The following is an 18,614-nucleotide window of genomic DNA, read 5'->3' on the forward strand; positions in this document are numbered from 1 at the left end:
AACAAAGATGTTGTGTCCACCGAGAACTAAAAATAAATATTAAAAAAAAAAAATTTTAGAAACAAAACAAATCTTGAGTTATAGAAAATAAATCCACGATGCCATGTGGTCAAAAGTGAAGTCACTACTGCAGGAAGCAGAAGGAAAATCTGTGGGTGTTGAAAATATTTCTGGGTCTTTATAGTGATGCTGATTACATAGGTGTATATAGTTGTCAAACTCATAGAACTGCATATTTAAAACACATGCATATTATTGTATGTAAATTTTACCTTAGTGAAGTTGACTAATTTTTAAAAAAATATTTTTACAAAAAATAAGAGAAATGAACAAAACAGAACAGAAAGCAAAGCAGAGGTGAGCCATATAGGCATAATATATTATAAACAAAGACGTGAAAGTACTGACCTGAGGCCCAAATAGATGCCTGCGGACCCTTGTAGCTGTCGTAAGTAACTTTCTTTGCCCAGAGCTGCTCATACAAGTAACTGCTGTGTGCAGCTTGCCTTAAAGTCACTTTGCATCTTTTCTCAGTTATCTTCCATTTTCTCTTCACTGTTTCCTGTCACATAAAACCCATCTGCTTTATTTTTTAAATAAAGTTTTATTGGAACACAGTCACACTTTTTTTTTAACATATTGTCTGCAACTGGTTTCATGCCACAATGACAGGGTTGAGTATTTGCAACAGAGACTACACAACCCACAGAGCCTAAAAGATTTATTATCTGTCATTTTACATAAAATAATTGAAATCCTTAACATAAAGCCAATTAAATCCTTTTTTTTTTTTTTTTTTTTGGTACTGGGATTAAACCCAGGGATCCCAGGGATGCTTAACCCCTGAGCCACATCCCCAGCTCTTTTTATATTTTATTTAGAGACAAAGTCTCATTAAGTTGATGAGGCTGGCTTTGAACTCATGATCCTACTGCCTCAGCCTCCAGAGTTGCTGGGATTACAGGTGTGTGCCACTGTGACCATCCTAGGCTCCCAACTCTAATCATACAGATCACCTCATTGCCACTGTCGGTCCTTGTGCATTCTTTCATGCTGGTGACTGGTTTGTTCTCCATAACTTGAAATGGCTTTCTTCTCTACTGTCTTCCAATTTCTACACCTAATTCAATTTTTCTTTCTTGAAGTTATCTCTTGACTGCTTCTTCCCTATTTTAACAAATTTTTAATGAGTTAGTGTCATGTAGTAAAGTTACTTTCCAGTTGAATTGCTTCTACCTATGACTAATCTAGATGCCAGTTAAAGAATTATTTCTTTAGAAAACTGAATGTAACAAAAACACAGGACATTTTTGGAAATTGTGTGCTCTCTAGCAACTTTGTGTGAATTTTTATACAAGCACTTTTTTATGAGTTATATACAATGTTTTAAAAATAGAAAAAGAATTATTTTCTTCTCTTTATACTCCTTTAACCTTCTTTCCCACTCCCACCCAATGATCAAGACACTGTGTGAAAATATGTTTTCAATCTGCCTACCTGGTCCATCTACCCTCCCACAGTTGTGGGTCTTTGTCTTTTGCTAGGACTATTGTAATATTATCTTACACTGTCTCTGCTCCATTCTTTCTCTTCTTTCCTATGTTCTTCAGCCAGCAGTCAAATATTATTTTTTAAAATAAATTTTGTTGTTTCATTCCATTCCTTAGACTGCTTTTATGACTCCCCAATGAACTGAGAATAAGACCCTCTCCTTGCGGATGCTGCCACATCCTCTCTAGGCCTCTTCCCTGAGTCCCGGTGCGGTACCAGACCTTTCCCAGATCTCCACTTCTGTACTGGTTATTCCTCCTCCTCGAATCCTCTCTGCCAGTTACCACGGCCCTTCATCCTCCCTCTGCCTGGCTCCAGGAAAAAGTGCTCCTGTTACATAACCTGACTTCTCTTTCCAGGGAAAGTAGCAGAGTCTGAAATTTACCTTGATTACATCTTTGTTTAGTGATTTACTGTGTTTCCTTCCTCTAGTTAATAACCATCTCATGAATAGAGATCTACTCTATCTTGCTTGCCTCTGTATCCCCAGTACTTAGCATGGATTCTGACATATGAAGACGCTTCCTGAGTAATTGTTGAATTAATGAACAGTGAAAACATAATAGTTATTACTCAAGTGTTTGCTCTTCTTCTTTGTTCCCATGAAATATTATTTTTCTAAAGATGCCCTTTTCTTAAACCTTATGTTTACAGGTACTTCTATCCTGACTGTAAAAGCTTTTGCTTCCGACTCAATTCAGGATGGTATTAAATACTCGATTTTTAGTGGAAATGAAGATGGAGTTTGTTCCCTGGGCTCCAATTCAGGTAATCATTCTCTACTATAATATAGCTTTATTTGCTTTTCCATTAATGTTACTAGTCTACAAAATTTTCAAGGTAAAATTTTAAAAGTTAGCAGGAAATTTTTATAGTGGCCAATGAGAAACTACGGGAAACCCAGAACTATCTGTGTGTTTGTTTATGTATAGTCACTAAGAATTCTATTTCAACATTTCCAAATTAGCATTTATCCTGTGCTTTGGATTTTTGAAGATGAATTGGTTTCTACTTATAATTTCCCAACCTGTTTGGGAAAATTGGAGCTAGAGTGTGGAGATCAATGATACTGAATTTGAATTGAAAATAAGCACACATGTCTGGCCCTAGGGAATTTTCATCAGAGATTCTTCTAATTCGCCACTGAATGTCAACAATGCAACAAGAAAGGACAGCTGGAAAAGTTTCTATGTGGTGGTAAAGAAATTACTTCCAAATACAGCATGTATTAAATTTAGCTTTAATACGACCATTATTGTGTTTTAAATGAATACCAATTGATTATTTGAAACATACTTTTTTGACTAACAGCTATGCAGTAGATGTATATCTATTTCTTCATTGTCAAACCTCAAGAAGAATGGTTTCAATAATTTCTATATTACCATACGACTGCCTTATTTAATCTGTAATACATGCACACGGGAAAAATTGGGAGGGCATAATTTCTTAGGGAAAAGCCTTTATGGTGGCCAGGGTTGGTGTTATGGCTTTTTGGTCCATGCAGCCTTGGGTCAGCAGCCTTTCTGAGGCAGTCTGCTGGAAATTTCCATCCCTTCACCCATGGCAGAGCGGAAGAATGACACAGGAAACCTGTTGGCAAAAGGTGCTTTCAAACACCACTGCCCCATGAGCTTTCCCGACCTGGTGTCTTAGATCTCTGGGGAAAGAGCTGAGATTAAACTGTTTATGAAAAGAGGAGCATAATAGAGATTCCATGTTATCCCAGACTATCTGGATCTTTCTATCATGTTCCTCCTGATGTGGCCCAGGCACGGCCTTCCCCAGACCACTGGATTATATTATTAAAAGGCAGATAAAATTTACCTAGAGTCAGAACAAGGAGGTCACCCACAGAAATCTACTTTTCGATTAGTTCTGTTGAAAGTTATGTAAGTATTTTTGAAATATCTACATGATAATACATTAAAATGTATAAAATATGTAATGGAAAATAGAAATATAAAAGCCCATGTGTTTGTTACCTGTCTCCAGAAATAAGACATTACTAGAACTTTAGGAAGACATGTGTATCTCTCCTCCTTTCCTCCCTCTTCCCATTTTCTGCTGCTTAAAAGTATGAATGCATATTGGAATGGCTAAATCGAGTTAATTAGCATATTGTTGCATATGCAAAAGAGCCTCAGGCTCCCTTCTTCCACTCCAGAGGTATCAGTAATCTGAATTGGATATTGATAACTGAGTTTGTTTTCATTGTTATAATTTTCCACTGTGTTCAAATTTCTAAATAGTGTTATTTTCTTTGACCTTCATTTAAACATCATCTCAGAAATGCTGTGGGCCCTTTTGCTCAATATTTTTACTGACTTAAGGTGCATAAACCACTCCCTGTTTAAGAGAAATAGCAAAGAAGGAAATGTACCTGTTTTCATATCTTTTGTTAGGCCTGCCTAAATATTTTGTACTTTTTCTTGCTGAAGTAAATTAAATTTTTTTTTCTGACCATGTTGGTATGTATGTTTGAAGTTAACTTTTGTGTTTTGAGTTTGTATTAAGAAAGTTTGCAAACTCACTGATTCTGACATTTTCCTATACATTGTACATACATAATCATTTTCTGAAAATGTCTTCCCCTATGTTTATTGGAAGTTATATAGCTATTTCTCTTCTTTTAGTGGTTAATCTAGCTATTTTAATATTATAAAGTTAGAATCCAAGGTGAGACAAAATCATATGTACTACACAAGGCTTATAATTCTTTATCTCCAAATACTCCTTTTTCTATTTGCATGGTTTGGTTGACCACAGTTTTAGTTCTTTTAATTAGGAACAATTAGAATTTTGTAATAGAGTTAGCTTCTTCTTAGCTAATGTCTTTGCAAACTTTTCTTTCTTAAATCTCAAACTTCCCTTTATTATCATTTTCTTTCTACCCCAAATAACTCCTTTTAGTGACTTTTAGATTTTAGTTGTGTAAAAAATGTCTTTATTTAATCCTTATTTTTAATACATACTTTTGCTGGTCTTATAATTCTAGACTCACAGTTAATTTCTCGCCTGTCTTCTGGTTTCCTGCTGTTGCTCTAAGAAGTCAGCAACTGATCTAAATGCCATTCATTTGTATCTTTCCTTGGAACACCAATTAGACAAAGATGGAAGCAAATAAATCTCTCCTATATCTCTTTTTCATCTCTTTCTCTTTTTGCTTTTCAGTCTGAGGAATTATATTTTTTCATTTCCAGGAATTTTCTTCTGTTCTTTTTATTGTGTTGTGTTGTACTGTATTGGGTATTGAATCCAAGGAAGCTTTACCACTGAGCAACATCTCTAGTCCTTTTTATTTTTTATTTTGAGACAGGGTCTTCCTAAATTGCTTAGGATGCCATTAAATTGCTGAGGCTGTCCTTGAACCTATGATCCTCCACCTACCTTGGCCTCCTGAATTGCTGGGATTACAGGTGTGTATCACCATACCCAGCTCTTCTGCTCTTTTTCAAATATCTTTGGTCTTCAAAAAATTTAATCTCTTGTTCCTTGTGCATGTTTCCAAGGTTCTTTTATATATATTTAACCATATGGGGCTGGGGATGTAGCTCAATGTTAGAACATTTGCCTAGCACGTGTGTGTCCCTTGGTTCCATACCTAGCAACACTGCATTTATATATATAATTCTGAATGCAGTAATTCTACCACTGTAAGTCCTTGAAGTTTTATTCTGCTGTCTGTTGGATTTACTTGTTGCTTTTCGTGGGTCTGAGTTTCTGTATGATGCTTGTACTTGTGAACTATGACCTCCACATTGTCCTCAAAACATTTCCTTTGAAGCTTCTTTGAAGCCTGGATTGAATTTGTGCCCCTCAGAGATGATTTTCTTTCCTTCTAAAATTCACCTGGTTACAACAAACAGGAACAAATTTAAATTTAATTCTTTTTGGGGGAGGTACTGGGGATTGAACTCAGGGGCACTCAACCACTGAGCCACATCCCCTGCCCTATTTTATTTAGAGACAGGGTCTCACTGAGGTGCTTAGCACCTTGCTGTTGCTGAGGCTGGCTTTGAACTCTTGATTCTTCTGCCTCAGCCTCCCAAGTCGCTGGGTTATAGGTGTGGGCCACTGCACCCAGCAAATTTAATTCTTAAGAGCTTTTTAAAAGACATTTAACTGTGATAGTATAAGTACATAAACTCAGGCCCAAGCTAATGAATTCCTGGAAGAAATACTTTTTCTCTCCTTGTCAGCAAATGCAAAGTCAAGAAAATTAAGTTTTATGCATCAGTTTTTAATTTTTTTTTCACATTCATTGTTCATTTAGAATATAGCTTTTGGGTTTCTACTGTATGCTGGTTTTTTCCTATTAGCCTTTTAACCTTTGAACCTGTTTTTCACATTCTGAAGTGTCAGAGAGGCATTTCAAGGAAGTCATGGAAGAAGGTCTTGGAATGAACATAGACTTTTAGTGCATGTTTTCCTTCAAGGATTCCTGTTTTCATTGTTAGGTTGTCTTCTGGGGATTCCTTACATCTGTACCAACTCAGTAATGCATTTTAATATACACATAAACATGTATGTGCATAGGTATTTTAATCAGCTTTTTCACTGCTGTGACTAAATAACCTGACTAGCACAACTGTAGAGGAGGAAGAGTTTATTTGAGGGCTTATGGCTTCAGAGGCCTCAATCCATAGACAGCTGGCTCCATTCCTCCGGGCTTGAGCTGAGGCTGAACATCATGGCAGAGAGTGCGGCAGAGGGAAACAGCTCACAGGGTGATTAGGAAGCAGAGAGAGAGAGAGGGTCCATTCACCAGATACAAATATATACCCAAGGCCACCCCCAGTTCCCACCTCCTCCAGCCATAGCCCACCACTTCAATTACTACTCAGTTAATCCTTATCAGAAGATTAAGTCACTGATTGGGTTAAGACTCTTACAACCCAATCATTTCTCCTCTGAACCTTCTTATACTATCTCACATGTGAGCTTTATTGGGACACCTCACATCCAAACCATAACAATAGGTAATGTGCATAAATATCATATGCATCCAAATCTTATCAAGCATTTTAGTTGCCTTGATCATGAGCATCATTAATATGTGTAGATTATATATGTGTATATATATAATCATATGTATATATATAATCATATTATATATATAAAAATGTTATCATGAAGTCTTTTAAATTTTTAATTATGATATTAAATGCATGTCTCATACTATCTTTGACACATTATCATTAAATTTGTGCCTAAAGATACCTAACAGAGGTTTTTCTGGATGTGTGTATTTTAAACCTTGGATTAGTTAAAATAGAAAACTGGTATATATGATGAAATAATAAAATTGATCTCTCAAATTGTGGTCACTGTTTTAAAAGATAAAAATGCAAAGAACCTCTGTTCCATTGTTACAAGCCAAAGGTTGACTTTTGTATTTAAACTTCATGCTGCTTTGGATTAAAAACATCTATTACTGTCTAAACCAGCAGGAATTTTAGAGTTTGACTAAGCCTAAGACTGTGTATGTAAATAACAGATGGTAGTATTCAGTCCATTATTTGGTAGATTGACATAAAACAAAAATGATCAAACTTTCGATGTTTCAAAGACATGCTTGTGGCAGGAGAGAGTTTAAAAAGCTATTGGGTAACATAAATATTTGTCACATTCTGCTTTGGGTTCATATAGTTGTGTGCACACAGTATACAAATGACTGAAGTAACCTGATTATTTTATCAAGCATGTAGTATTTGAAGAATCTTATTTTGATATGCATTTTATAAAATTGGACTAAAGCTATGTATTAGAAGGAAAAATATTACTGCAGTTTTTTCTCAAGTTAATATACAACTGGCACATAATGCATAAGCAGGAATGTAAAGGTGATATTTGCAAGGCTTCATGCTCTAAGGAAAATGTGGACTTCTGCCCATGTCATTAGACAGCCTGGTAGTACTTTCATCTCACTGATGACTACATCTTTGATGTCTCTGAGAAAAAATTCATGTGTATCATTGCAGGCAAAATGTGGATTTAGTAGGTGTGCCAGCCTTGAGTCATCTCATAGACTGGCTATTGTCTTTTCCATTTGCACAACTTTCACAGCATGTGCCAGTTATGATGCCAAAAATAAAAAACCAAGCAAGGAAAGCATTAGACCCATAGATCCATTCCAAGTGCAAAATTCCAATTATCAAAGCCTAAACACAAGCCTTTTATTAAAAACTCCACTTTGATCTGCACCATAATTGGCACACTTTCTACTAAATGACACTGGCAATTTAGTGTTGCCTTTCTATTTTATTTTTCCTTTACAAACAGTAACACAATAGCATGATGCTGTGTTTTCTAGAGATCGGGTGAGAGCCATGGACCCACCTCAGACTTGGCTTCTCTACAATTTAGGGGTGTAGGAATCAGCCTTTGTGCCACAGATGTTTCTCAAGACCAGCTACTTTCATCACCAACCCACAAGATACATCTTAATGATTCTGCAGTTGCCAAAATTGGGAGCTACCCATAATTCTCTGTTAGGGGTGTGTTGAACAAAACAGACTGTGGTGTGTAAAATTAATTTTGTCCCAGGACTCAAAATAATACTGAAAATCTGATGTCAAAAAATAATAGTGAGTTTATGATACTTTAAATTTGATAGTAAAATGAGTTCTGAATATAGAACATAAACAGTTAATGTTTTGAGGTAACAGAATATTAACTATAATATTCTCACACACACACACTCCCCCACACACATACTCAATATCAAAGATAAAACTCAAGTGTTTTCTGAACTAGGTTGGTTATCTGGGGAAATGTGTTCAGGCAGAGAAATAAATATGCTCTTCTAGGCCAAGTTTCTGGAAAAAGTATAGGTTCTTTTGCCAGAAAATCAAACTTCTAAAATTCCATGTAGTGATGTTGTATCATGTGGTCTGCACAGCTACCTATAAAGTCATTATGAATGTTCTCATTTCATGGAAAAGGAGCTTTAGCCATATAGGATCTGAAAAACCTTCTCTAGCAAGTCACAAAAATGAGGTGTTGGAGCCATTAATTTAACTAAATGAAGCAACCAGTGCTAGGATTTATTCTTGGTTTCATGTGCTTATTTGATAAGTCTCTACTTGATGGAATTTCAGATAGTCAAAATGATAATAAGTGGGATCTGAAATTTTGTTCTATGGCAGGGGGGAAAAAGCAATAAAAATTAGAGAAGGCAGTTATATAGAAGGAACTTCTTAATTTAGGGGAGAAACTTGAGCATGACATCATCCCCCAAAGTCTGCTTCCCTGAAAAAGATAGCATCCATTTTTATTTAGTTCTGCTTCTTATATGAGGATGTTCAAGTACTCACGAATGCCTTCTAGAGGCCACACCCTGAGCTAAGTGATGTGATGGAGTGTAAAAGACAGGTAATAGTCCTCACCTTATGGAGCTTATAAACCTAGAGAACTAATAGGCCTGAAACATGTAAGGTGACTGAGGAGGCTGCCTACAAATGCAGATGTTTTGTGAGAGTCTGTGGGCAGCTGGCATTGGGATGGCACAGGGCAAGAAAGATCACTGTAGGGGGCTAGACGTGGGGACCGTTCCAGGCAGATGAGAGGCATGCATGACAACTGTGAAATGACCATTCAGGGAACACTGGATGGATGCAGGTTATGACTGGAGCAGAGAGGGCAAAGTAGAGAAAGAAGTGAGTGAAACCTTACAGGTGGGTGAGGCCCGAGCAAATGGACCCTTGCAGGTTAAAGATGCTAAACTTCATCCTGTTAGCTGTCAGAAGCCCATGAAGGATTTTATGCAGGACAATGACGGCATCCATTTTTATTTAGTTCAGAATGGAAACTGGATTGGTGGGGAGACTAGGTAAGTGGCTAATGCAGGGGACAAAAAGGGAAATGCTGATGGCTTGGAGGAGGGCAGCAGAAGAGGTGGATTAAGAGACTTTGGAAGGTGCACTTTGCAGATGTGACAAAGGGCTCCATATGGAGAGAGAAGGATGGTTGAAGAGAGAACTCCCAACCGGGTGCTATGGAGTACCCCAGTAATCCCAGTGACTTGGAGGCTGAGGCAAGAGGATCACAAGTTCAAAGCCAGCCTTAGCAACTCAGCAAAGCTCTAAGCAACTTAGTGAGATCTGTCTCAAAATAAAGGATAAAAAAGACTGGGGATGTGGCTCAGTGGTAAAACACCCCTGGGTTACTGGATAATCCCTAGTACCAAATAAATAAATAAATAAAATAGAAACCTCCTTATTTTACATATTTTATGGTTTCTTTCCCCCTACATGTTTAAACCCTGCAAATACCTGTTAGTTCACAGCTCTTTCCACAATGACCATCGTCAGTGGGGACGAGAGGCCTGCCAATGGGAGACTGGTGGGAATGTGAGCCTATGAGTCAAGGGTAACTTGGATCTCTTTGAAAATAACATCACATTCTCTCTTTTCTTTCTCCTTGGGAATAAAAATAGGACAACTCACTGTGAAAGAACCCAAATTCCTCGATTTTGAAGTCAGAAATGAAATACAACTCATCATTGTAGCTGAAAGTGGCGGGCACAGAGCCTACAGCAAAGTCGCAGTCTTGATACAGGATGCGAATGACAACTCGCCATGCTTTGAGCAAAGGTTTTATCAAGCTTCTGTGTCTGAAGGCCAGCCCTACAACACTCACATCATACAGGTGAACAGAAGTGTATGTGTGTGTGTGCACTTGTGTGTATTAATCATTATCAATGTACATCAGAATGTCAAAGTCTTCTTTCCAACACATTAATTAAAATTTAAATGTCCCACTGGGAGTGGAGGTGCATGCCCATAATCTTAGAGGCCCTGGAGGCTGAGGCAGGAGGGTCACCAGTTCAAAGCTAGCCCCAGCAACTCAGCAAAGCCCTAAGCAATTTAGTGAGACCCTGTCTCTAAATAAAATATAAGAAGGCCTATGGATGTGGCTCAGTTATTATGCACTCCTAGGTTCAATCCTCAACACATGTCTCCAGGTACAGCATTTGAGGGTTGAATGAAACCTTAGATTGAATGAAATCTGAAATTTCTGCATTCACTCTTGTTCCTCTTTATTCATTCAGTGCTCCATTGCTGCCCACCTGGTTTCTTTAGGGACTCTAAGCACTGCAGGCACTAGAGGGACACTGCAGGACCACACACACACACACACACACACACACACACACACACACACAAAGACAAGACTTTCAAATATGTACAGTTTAGGGGGGAGGTTGGAAATATAAGTATAAAATCAAATGTTATACAATTAATGTTATAATAGGATCTTGCAATGAGTGTCATGAGAGCAAACAGGAGTGACTCACAGCCTCCTCTTGGAGGGAAAATGTGACACTTCACAGAGGACTGATCTTTGCATCAGGTCTTACAGGTGAACAGGCAGGTGGACAGATCCTCTGTGTTTCAAGACTCACCTCATCTCATTGATGAGCCCCTAACAGTAAGAGAATCTGTTCACTGTCTAGTCTTGTTCTAGCTCTAAGCCTCACCCATTCTGGGTAGTGTTTCTTCTTGCTTCAGGACTAGTGCCCATTTTTTCCTTTCCCTTCACCATTAAACTATGTTTTGTAGTCAAGAAGCTGGGCACCAAAGGATCTGTAACTTCCTGTGAATCCGAGAAGAAAATCAGCATAAAACCATCTTCCTGGCAAAGATAGCCATAGAATGAGCATTGCCTTTGGCCCCTGGAACACAGCACCTCATGCTTATCACATCATGGGTTTCTTCTCTGGGCTAAATATTTATATGGAATACAGCATTTTCAGGACAAGATCTCCAATACTTCTTTACATACAGTCACCTGAATATATAGAAAGACGCCTTCTTTTTACTTGAAATGCAGTTCCTGATGCACACGAGCCCCTCTGTTGCTGGGGACCAGTTGAGTCTCAGCTCTGCTGGAGGTTCAGCTTCATGCCCCTCAGTGCCACACACACAATCTGGGATCCTTGTGTCTATTATTGCAGATTTATTTTGTATTAGAGAAGCCTGTTTTCTCCAGTCACCAACCTGGTCCACAAGTGCTGTCTTTACTCTGATTTCAGCCAACACTGGGATGTTTAAGAAAGTGATGGTGGTGATGGCAGATCCTTTTGCAAGGGGGATTTCTGCATGGAGGCCTGTGGTGTTACACTTCTCTGTCCCCCATGCTAACCTGGGTAGGGCCAGACTGCTCCCTGTGGAGTAAGTGCTCATGAAGATGCCTTCAAAGCCCTGGTGCCCCAAATGGGGGGAATCTGATTCACCAGTGCCTCAGGTTATTGCAGACTTCTAGAAGGTTGAGTCAGGGATAGACATGATGCATTTTGTTCTTCCCATTTTTGGATTGCTTAGTTCCCAGGAAGCCAGCACTGCCATTCTCTGTCCTGCTAGAAAGAGGTTATGCCAGGCTACTTCCTGGTTTTTGCTACCAGACTGCACACAGGCCATTTTGTCTGCAATTCTAGAAACTTCCCTTGAGGATCTGCTCCTTCTTGCTGTGGTGCAGACTTGGCGGTTGTATCAAAGACCGACTAACCTGCCAACCTGCCCCACTAGAGGTGCTGTGCATTGCCTTAGTCTCAATCAGATGGACTTTCTCTTGGAATTTGAAGGGACATCAAGACAGACAGAGTAGAGCTGATTTATCTTGATGGCAACAACCCGAGGAAGCTGTGCTGTAGATCCCCAGAGTTGCTCAGCTTCTTGTTCACCAGATCATTATCTCGCCAATGCATACCTTTTTGAAGTTAGCAGTGGTGCTCACGTGTTACTAGCATCCTAAAACACTGTTCCACGGCCTTACAAGGCTCACCTTCTGTACACTTCTAAGTATACACCTCAATGGACGTGATGGGCTGTATTTGTCCCCAGTTGGAGACTAGTTTCTCTTCCTGGTGATCCCAAAGGACACCATGTATTGATGCCTTTCTGTACCCCATAATTGGCTTATGCACCCTCCTAATGAGGTCCTGAATGCTTCACTAGGGCCACTAAGATCGGGTGTCAGTGTGAAGGATGGATCAAGAGAGTAAGGATTAGCAGCAAAATCCCACTGGGACATCCAAATAACAGCCCAGGAGAGAGAAGACAATGGACATAAGCTAAGGCTAAGGGGCACAGAGTATGTAGAATTTTTTTATTAATAAATCAGAAACTCATTCTTAAATAAGATCTTCAATCCATTGATATAATTGATTTAGTGATTAAAATTTAATGTGGACTACACAGTACATCTCCATGGAGAATGAGGCCAAACATTTGTTCCAGCTTCAGTACTACTTTTCTAACTCATCAAATCAAGTGATCGGGGTCTAAATTTATTAGCACTAAACCTAGGCTGTATCTTTTTTAAAGATCCCTTTAAGTTAAAACTTGAATCAAACATAAAAAATCTGCACATGGCTTATTTTATAGGTGATAGTTTAAACAGGAGGATAAAACAGCAAATGAAAATTATTTTTCACCATATGAAGGTTTCCTGTAACACTTATTTCCTTTTCTGGTGCCAGCCTGAATCCATATACAGCTCTGGAAATCTTCTATTCAAGCAAATTAGATATTTTTTCCAGCAATTTTGCCTATTGCACAAAATTATAGCTCAAGAACATGTGAAAGTTATTTGGAAATCCTTTGGATGAGTATGCAGAAAATTTCATTTCCCTCATCACGCACTTTATTATAAAGTTAAATGTAAGCTTCAGGCATTGTTTTTTATTTTTTTGAGTATTTGTAATGGTGGTTTTTAAAATGCATTAACAACCTGTGATTCCTTTATAATGCATTTCTCTGAAAAGCAAGCTTATCCCATATTGCAGATTAAATCCTATCTAATGGAAGAGTCGGTTCCTTATAGGTTTTTGCTACTGACCTGGACAGTGGGTTAAATGGCCTTATTGAGTATTCCATTCTCTCGGGCAATCAAGAAGAAGCCTTCCAGATTGATGCTCTGAGCGGGGTGATAACAGCAAATTCGATTCTGGATTACGAGGCCACCAGCTCCTACAGGTTTGTCCAGGATTCATGTACATTTGATCCACTTTTCTGCTTGGTATCTAGTAGCGTCATTGCTTGGGTCTCAACTTCCTGTTTATGGGAGCTTAACTGTAAAATGTGTTTTCTTTTGATCCAGTTTATGGTCACCTTTTTTGACATGTAAAAATAGTCTTAGAAATAATTTTTTATATGGAAAAAGGAATGAAACCTGATCTAAGAGTTTAGGAATTTGTGATGCTGTTAAATGCAGAGAGACATTAAAAAAAAAAAAAAAAAAAACGTTTGTGACATGCCTTCTGAACCATAGCACCCTCTGCAAATGTTTACTGTTCTTATTTTTAAAACAGTGAAGACGGAATGAAAAATTCTCTATTCTTATTTTGTGCACAAAAGTACAATGTTGTCATCAGGGTTCTTGTGGCAGTACTATGTCCTAACTGAAATAATAGAAATGATCTTATTAAAAGCATATGTTCAAAGTTAAACTGCTTTTGTCTGGTATGCCAGCCTAATCCAGAACTCTATACAGGAGAGAGTAATAGTGTCACAGATCTTCTTAGTATTTTTAACAGTCAGTGTTACAAAAAGTCTAGAGTTACATGCAGAGATATTTGTGGCATCTTAGTCTGTAAAAGCAAAAGACTCTTAGGAACCACCACAAGGAGGTACTGCAAAGGACAATGGCATGACCCTTCCATGATACACCAAGAAATTCATTTTAAAAAAGAAAGGGGTGTGTCTGTGTTTGCTGCTGAGGGAGAAAGCTCTAGAACATGTAATGTGTACACGGTGTGACTCTGAGGAAAAGCTCACACATGTACTTAGGAAGCTTCTGGTAGGTGCTGTTAACCTTGTTTGTCTTTGGCTAATTGGGTGGGTGTGTTGGGGTTAAAGAGACTTGGCTTTCTGGTTGTACAATCCAGTGTGCTTTATATTTGTTTAACCATTTTATGTTTTTTCAAGAGCACTTGCATATACACTATAGCAGTGCCCCTTTATCATGGGAGATGTAAGACTGCCAGAAGAAGCCTGAAACCCCATGAAGTACTGAACCCTATATATGTTGTATTTTTCCCTATATTCCCTGCAGTATTACCACATGGTACCAGAGTTAATCTGTTCTGCCATGTTTTATGCTCTGGTGCCGCCTTGGCATCACTACTCTTACACTTTGGAGATATTATTAAGTAAAATAGGGTTATTGAACACATTCACTATAATAACACAACAGGCAATCTGATAATCAAGTGGTACTAAATGACTAACAGGTGGGTAGTGTATACAGTGTGGATACACTGGACTAAGAAATGATTCATGCCCAAGCAGGACAGAGCAGGACAATGTAAGTTTTCATCACACTATCCAGAATAGCATACCATTTAAAAATAATGAATTGTTTATTACTAGAATTTCCATTTAATATTTTTGGGCAACAGTTGACTTTGGGAAATTGAAACTGGGAAGCAAAACCACAGGTAAGGGAGGGTAGACACCATTTTATTTCATTTAATCTTTACAGCCATCTCACAAGGAAGTTCAGTTTGGCATTTCATATTTACTGATCAGGCAACAGAGATACACTAGCTTGCTCAGGGTCCCAGACTTTTTAGGGATCAAACTTGGACTTGCACTCAGGTCTTCTGATTCTGAGTCACACTATTACCATACAAACTACAGAGCAGACCTCTTACTCAGGGAAAAAGAGATATAAAAATGGCTGGGTCAATATTCTCCTATACCAGACTTCTTTCATGTTTTATGAGGAAAGTGGAATATATTAATGGTAATAAACAATGAGAACTGATTAAAATAGAATAGGTTCCTGGATGGATTGAAATAATTAGCTACTAAAAACCTTCCAACTCTTAAGAGATTAATCAAGTTCTTTTTCATTTAATATATTTCAAAATATTATTTCCAAAGTACTTTTTAAAGTTTAAGACCTTGCCATGTATTAATTATCAGGAAAATTTTCAGTAATATTTTAGTGTAATCAATTTTTATGACACAATGTGTCAATGTGTAAAAACCTATTTCCACCACATTGTGCTTTAGTAATTTGAGCATGAAGTATTTTTTCCCTGTCTGTGGATGACTATAGGTAAATCTCGGTGCTAGTTGAGTGATTGAAAATCAGAGATGATTGACAGTGCTGTGTTGCAGGAGCTGAGCATTTCCCAGTTATAATTGACTTTTCTGTTATAGTGTTCCTCTTATTCAATGAAGTCTAATTAACAATTAAATCTAACTTCTTTCAACTTTTTCCTATTTGCGTCATGGTTTCTATGTTCCCAAGATCTAAATTGGTCCCAATATTTTAAAATGGATTTCTCCAAATCCCCATGAAGAAGTAACTCAAGACTGGGAAAAGTGAAAACTAAGAGAAGTTGAAACCTACCCACCCCTGCCACACACACACAAACACACACTCACACGCTCACACATCATCTCCAGCATTACTAAAGCAATAAAGTATTTTAAGCTTCTTGCCTCTCCAGGTTCTCCTCTTACCCACTCCCAACCCCCTGCCTGCCCTCTGGCTTCCATTTTTCTTTTTTTGAGCTTATGTGGTGATAGGGATTGAACCCAGGCCCTTGTGCCTACTAGGCAAGCACTCTGTCCCTGAGCTACATACTGAGTATGTAGCAATGAAAATTATAGGATGATTTTCCTCTCGTCTGCTACACCCTGGGTGAATGCTTTGGAAGTGCTTTCATTTAATTTTCAACTTTACTTTTAAAGTATTGCTATTTTGTCTCATTGAGGAAAATATTCCTAATCCCAAAACTTGGTTTTAAAATATACATTGAGGGAATAAAAGGACATAGTGTCAGTTATGATTTTACTAAGCATAAATAAATTAAACAATTTTAGTTTTCATATGAGGGCACATTTGATAAAACTCAGTGGGAAGATGACAAATTATCAAATAGGCATTAAGCTTTGTCTGATTGATTTATCTAAATTTATAAAAACTGTCTACCAGAAAAAGGCCAAAGATACAAAGACAAAACAGTCCTTGTTCTCAGGGAGATTCATATTGGGGTCCTAGTAAAACCCCATGACAGCATATTAATAATCACAACAGTAGCCATTTATGGAGATCCTGCTTTACATTTATTATCTAATTGAATTCTTATAACATGATTTACAGAATGAAGATAGTAAAATTCAGGTAAAGTTGCTTGGCCAAAAAAAAAACTAGTAAATGATAAAATGTGAAAGCAGCCCATGAGAATGGTCAAAGTAGAGCTTCCTAGAAAAAAAAATTAAAGTTTGAAATAATGTTAATAAATAAGTCCCAGCTCACAACTGTGAAATTGCACAGTTCAGTGTAAATGCCAAAATGAAGTTTGAGTTAATGGTTTCTGCTACTTTATTCATCATTGATATAGACATATCATTGTTTAATTTTGGCAATTGGTATTCATATAAGCCTTGTAACATTATAGGGCCCAAATTTTTAATTTTTTGAGGGACTTCAAATAAAAATGAGAAAAAATCCTAGTCGACTGACTGTTAATTTAGATGTTTAAAAATTCAACTTCTATGGCATAAATATTCAAGATGAAAAAGCAATTGTTTGTCAGAAGCAATGCTCAACTTACAGTACACTCTCCATTTAAAATTCATTGTGACTATGAGAAACACAAGGAAAGCAATTGAGTATACAGGGTGAGAAACGGACTGAGGTACTAATGATCTTTTCCAAAATATTCAACTTATAAGCATCAGTGTTGGGATTGGAACCCCAGTTTATGGACAGCCTATGGAAAATGAATGGAAGTCAACCTAGTCAGAAGGTCATGAGGAAGGCATGGATGTACTAAAGTGTTTTGTATGCTTGGAAATAATGAGCCATGGAATATACCTGAGAATCAACAGAGTGTGTAGTAACCACAGAGGTTGGCAGGCTGCAGGTAAATTTTGAAGGATTTTATATCACATATAATGAAAATTGTACTTTATTCTGTGGCCATACAAAAGCATGAGCAGTTGAATGAATGTTCTCTCTTTATTTTGTAAAGCTATCTAGTGATGGATGACAGAAAACTTGCTTCAGGAAGACAAGGCAAGTTAGGCAGCATCTAATAAAGATCTGTTACCCAGATGAAGGGACTGTGCTTATTGGTTTTCCTTTAATATAACAAATACCAGAGATAAATATACTTAGAAAGAGAAAAGGTTTTATTTCCACTGAGTTTTGAAGACTTCAGTCTATGATTAGTGGGCCCATTGCTTTTGGGCCTATAGTGGTGCAGTAGCTCATGGTGGGAGCATGTTTTAGAGCAAAATCATTATCTCATGACTGGAAAATGAAATAGGAGGAGAGGGAGGAGCTTGTATCCCACAATGCCCCTTGAGGTAACACTTCCCATTATCTAAAGACCTTCCTCTAGGCCTCAACTTCTAGAGGTTCCACTGCCTCCCAGTAGTACCCTGGGCTGAGGAACAAATCCTTTAACATGGGCCTTTGGGGGATATTCAGATACAAACAATAGCAGGGACATACTTAAAACTTGATCCAGCTATGGAACCGTAGGGACTTGGTGATAATTTTAATTTATTGAATGAAGAAGGAAATAGAAAATGGCTCTGAAATGTCTGCCTACAAAAGACAGGGGAATAGATGAGGATTAAGAGTCAGTGCAAGAGCAAAGGTAAAGATTCCCTTTAGACAGTTGAAAATAGTGATCTGGAACTCAGGAAAGGAATCTTGAGTCAAGATTTTAAGTTGAGGTTTATCCAGAGAAAAGGTGTAAAACGGAACACCCTAGGGAGAGCCTGGAAGCTGAGCCCGCCCGGGAGGCGGTGAGTTATCACCTCTGAGGATCAGACAGAGAAATAGAAACCAAACCAACAGATTCAGGGGATAGAAAGAGCCAGAAAAAGAAGGTGTCCTGGAAACCAAACAGAGAGTTTGGATTGGGTAAAAGAACAAGACTTCAAACTGTATTGGGTTAGAGCTTCTAGAAGTATTCCTCCCTGTAGGAAGTTTGCAAGGAATAAGTTTGTACTGAATTGGTTTCTAGCAAGATAATTTACCAAGATGATTCATTTTAATTTTTTGAGGGCCTTTAAATAAAAATGAGA

At 37.8% G+C, this 18,614-nt stretch overlaps 1 protein-coding gene across 1 annotated transcript in view; it reads left to right on the forward strand.

Annotated features, from left to right (window-relative positions):
• DCHS2 (dachsous cadherin-related 2) overlaps positions 1-18,614 on the forward strand; it is a 258,106-nt gene that overhangs the window by 221,214 nt on the left and 18,278 nt on the right. The window contains exons 14-16 of the mRNA XM_081303666.1: positions 2,206-2,319; positions 9,992-10,203; positions 13,381-13,532. Coding sequence (XP_081159792.1) covers positions 2,206-2,319; positions 9,992-10,203; positions 13,381-13,532 — 478 coding nt within the window. The remainder of the gene's footprint in view (positions 1-2,205; positions 2,320-9,991; positions 10,204-13,380; positions 13,533-18,614) is intronic.

Source organism: Spermophilus citellus, assembly GCF_964194105.1.
Source record: "Spermophilus citellus genome assembly, chromosome: 8".
Classification (NCBI taxonomy): Eukaryota; Metazoa; Chordata; class Mammalia; order Rodentia; family Sciuridae; genus Spermophilus; species Spermophilus citellus.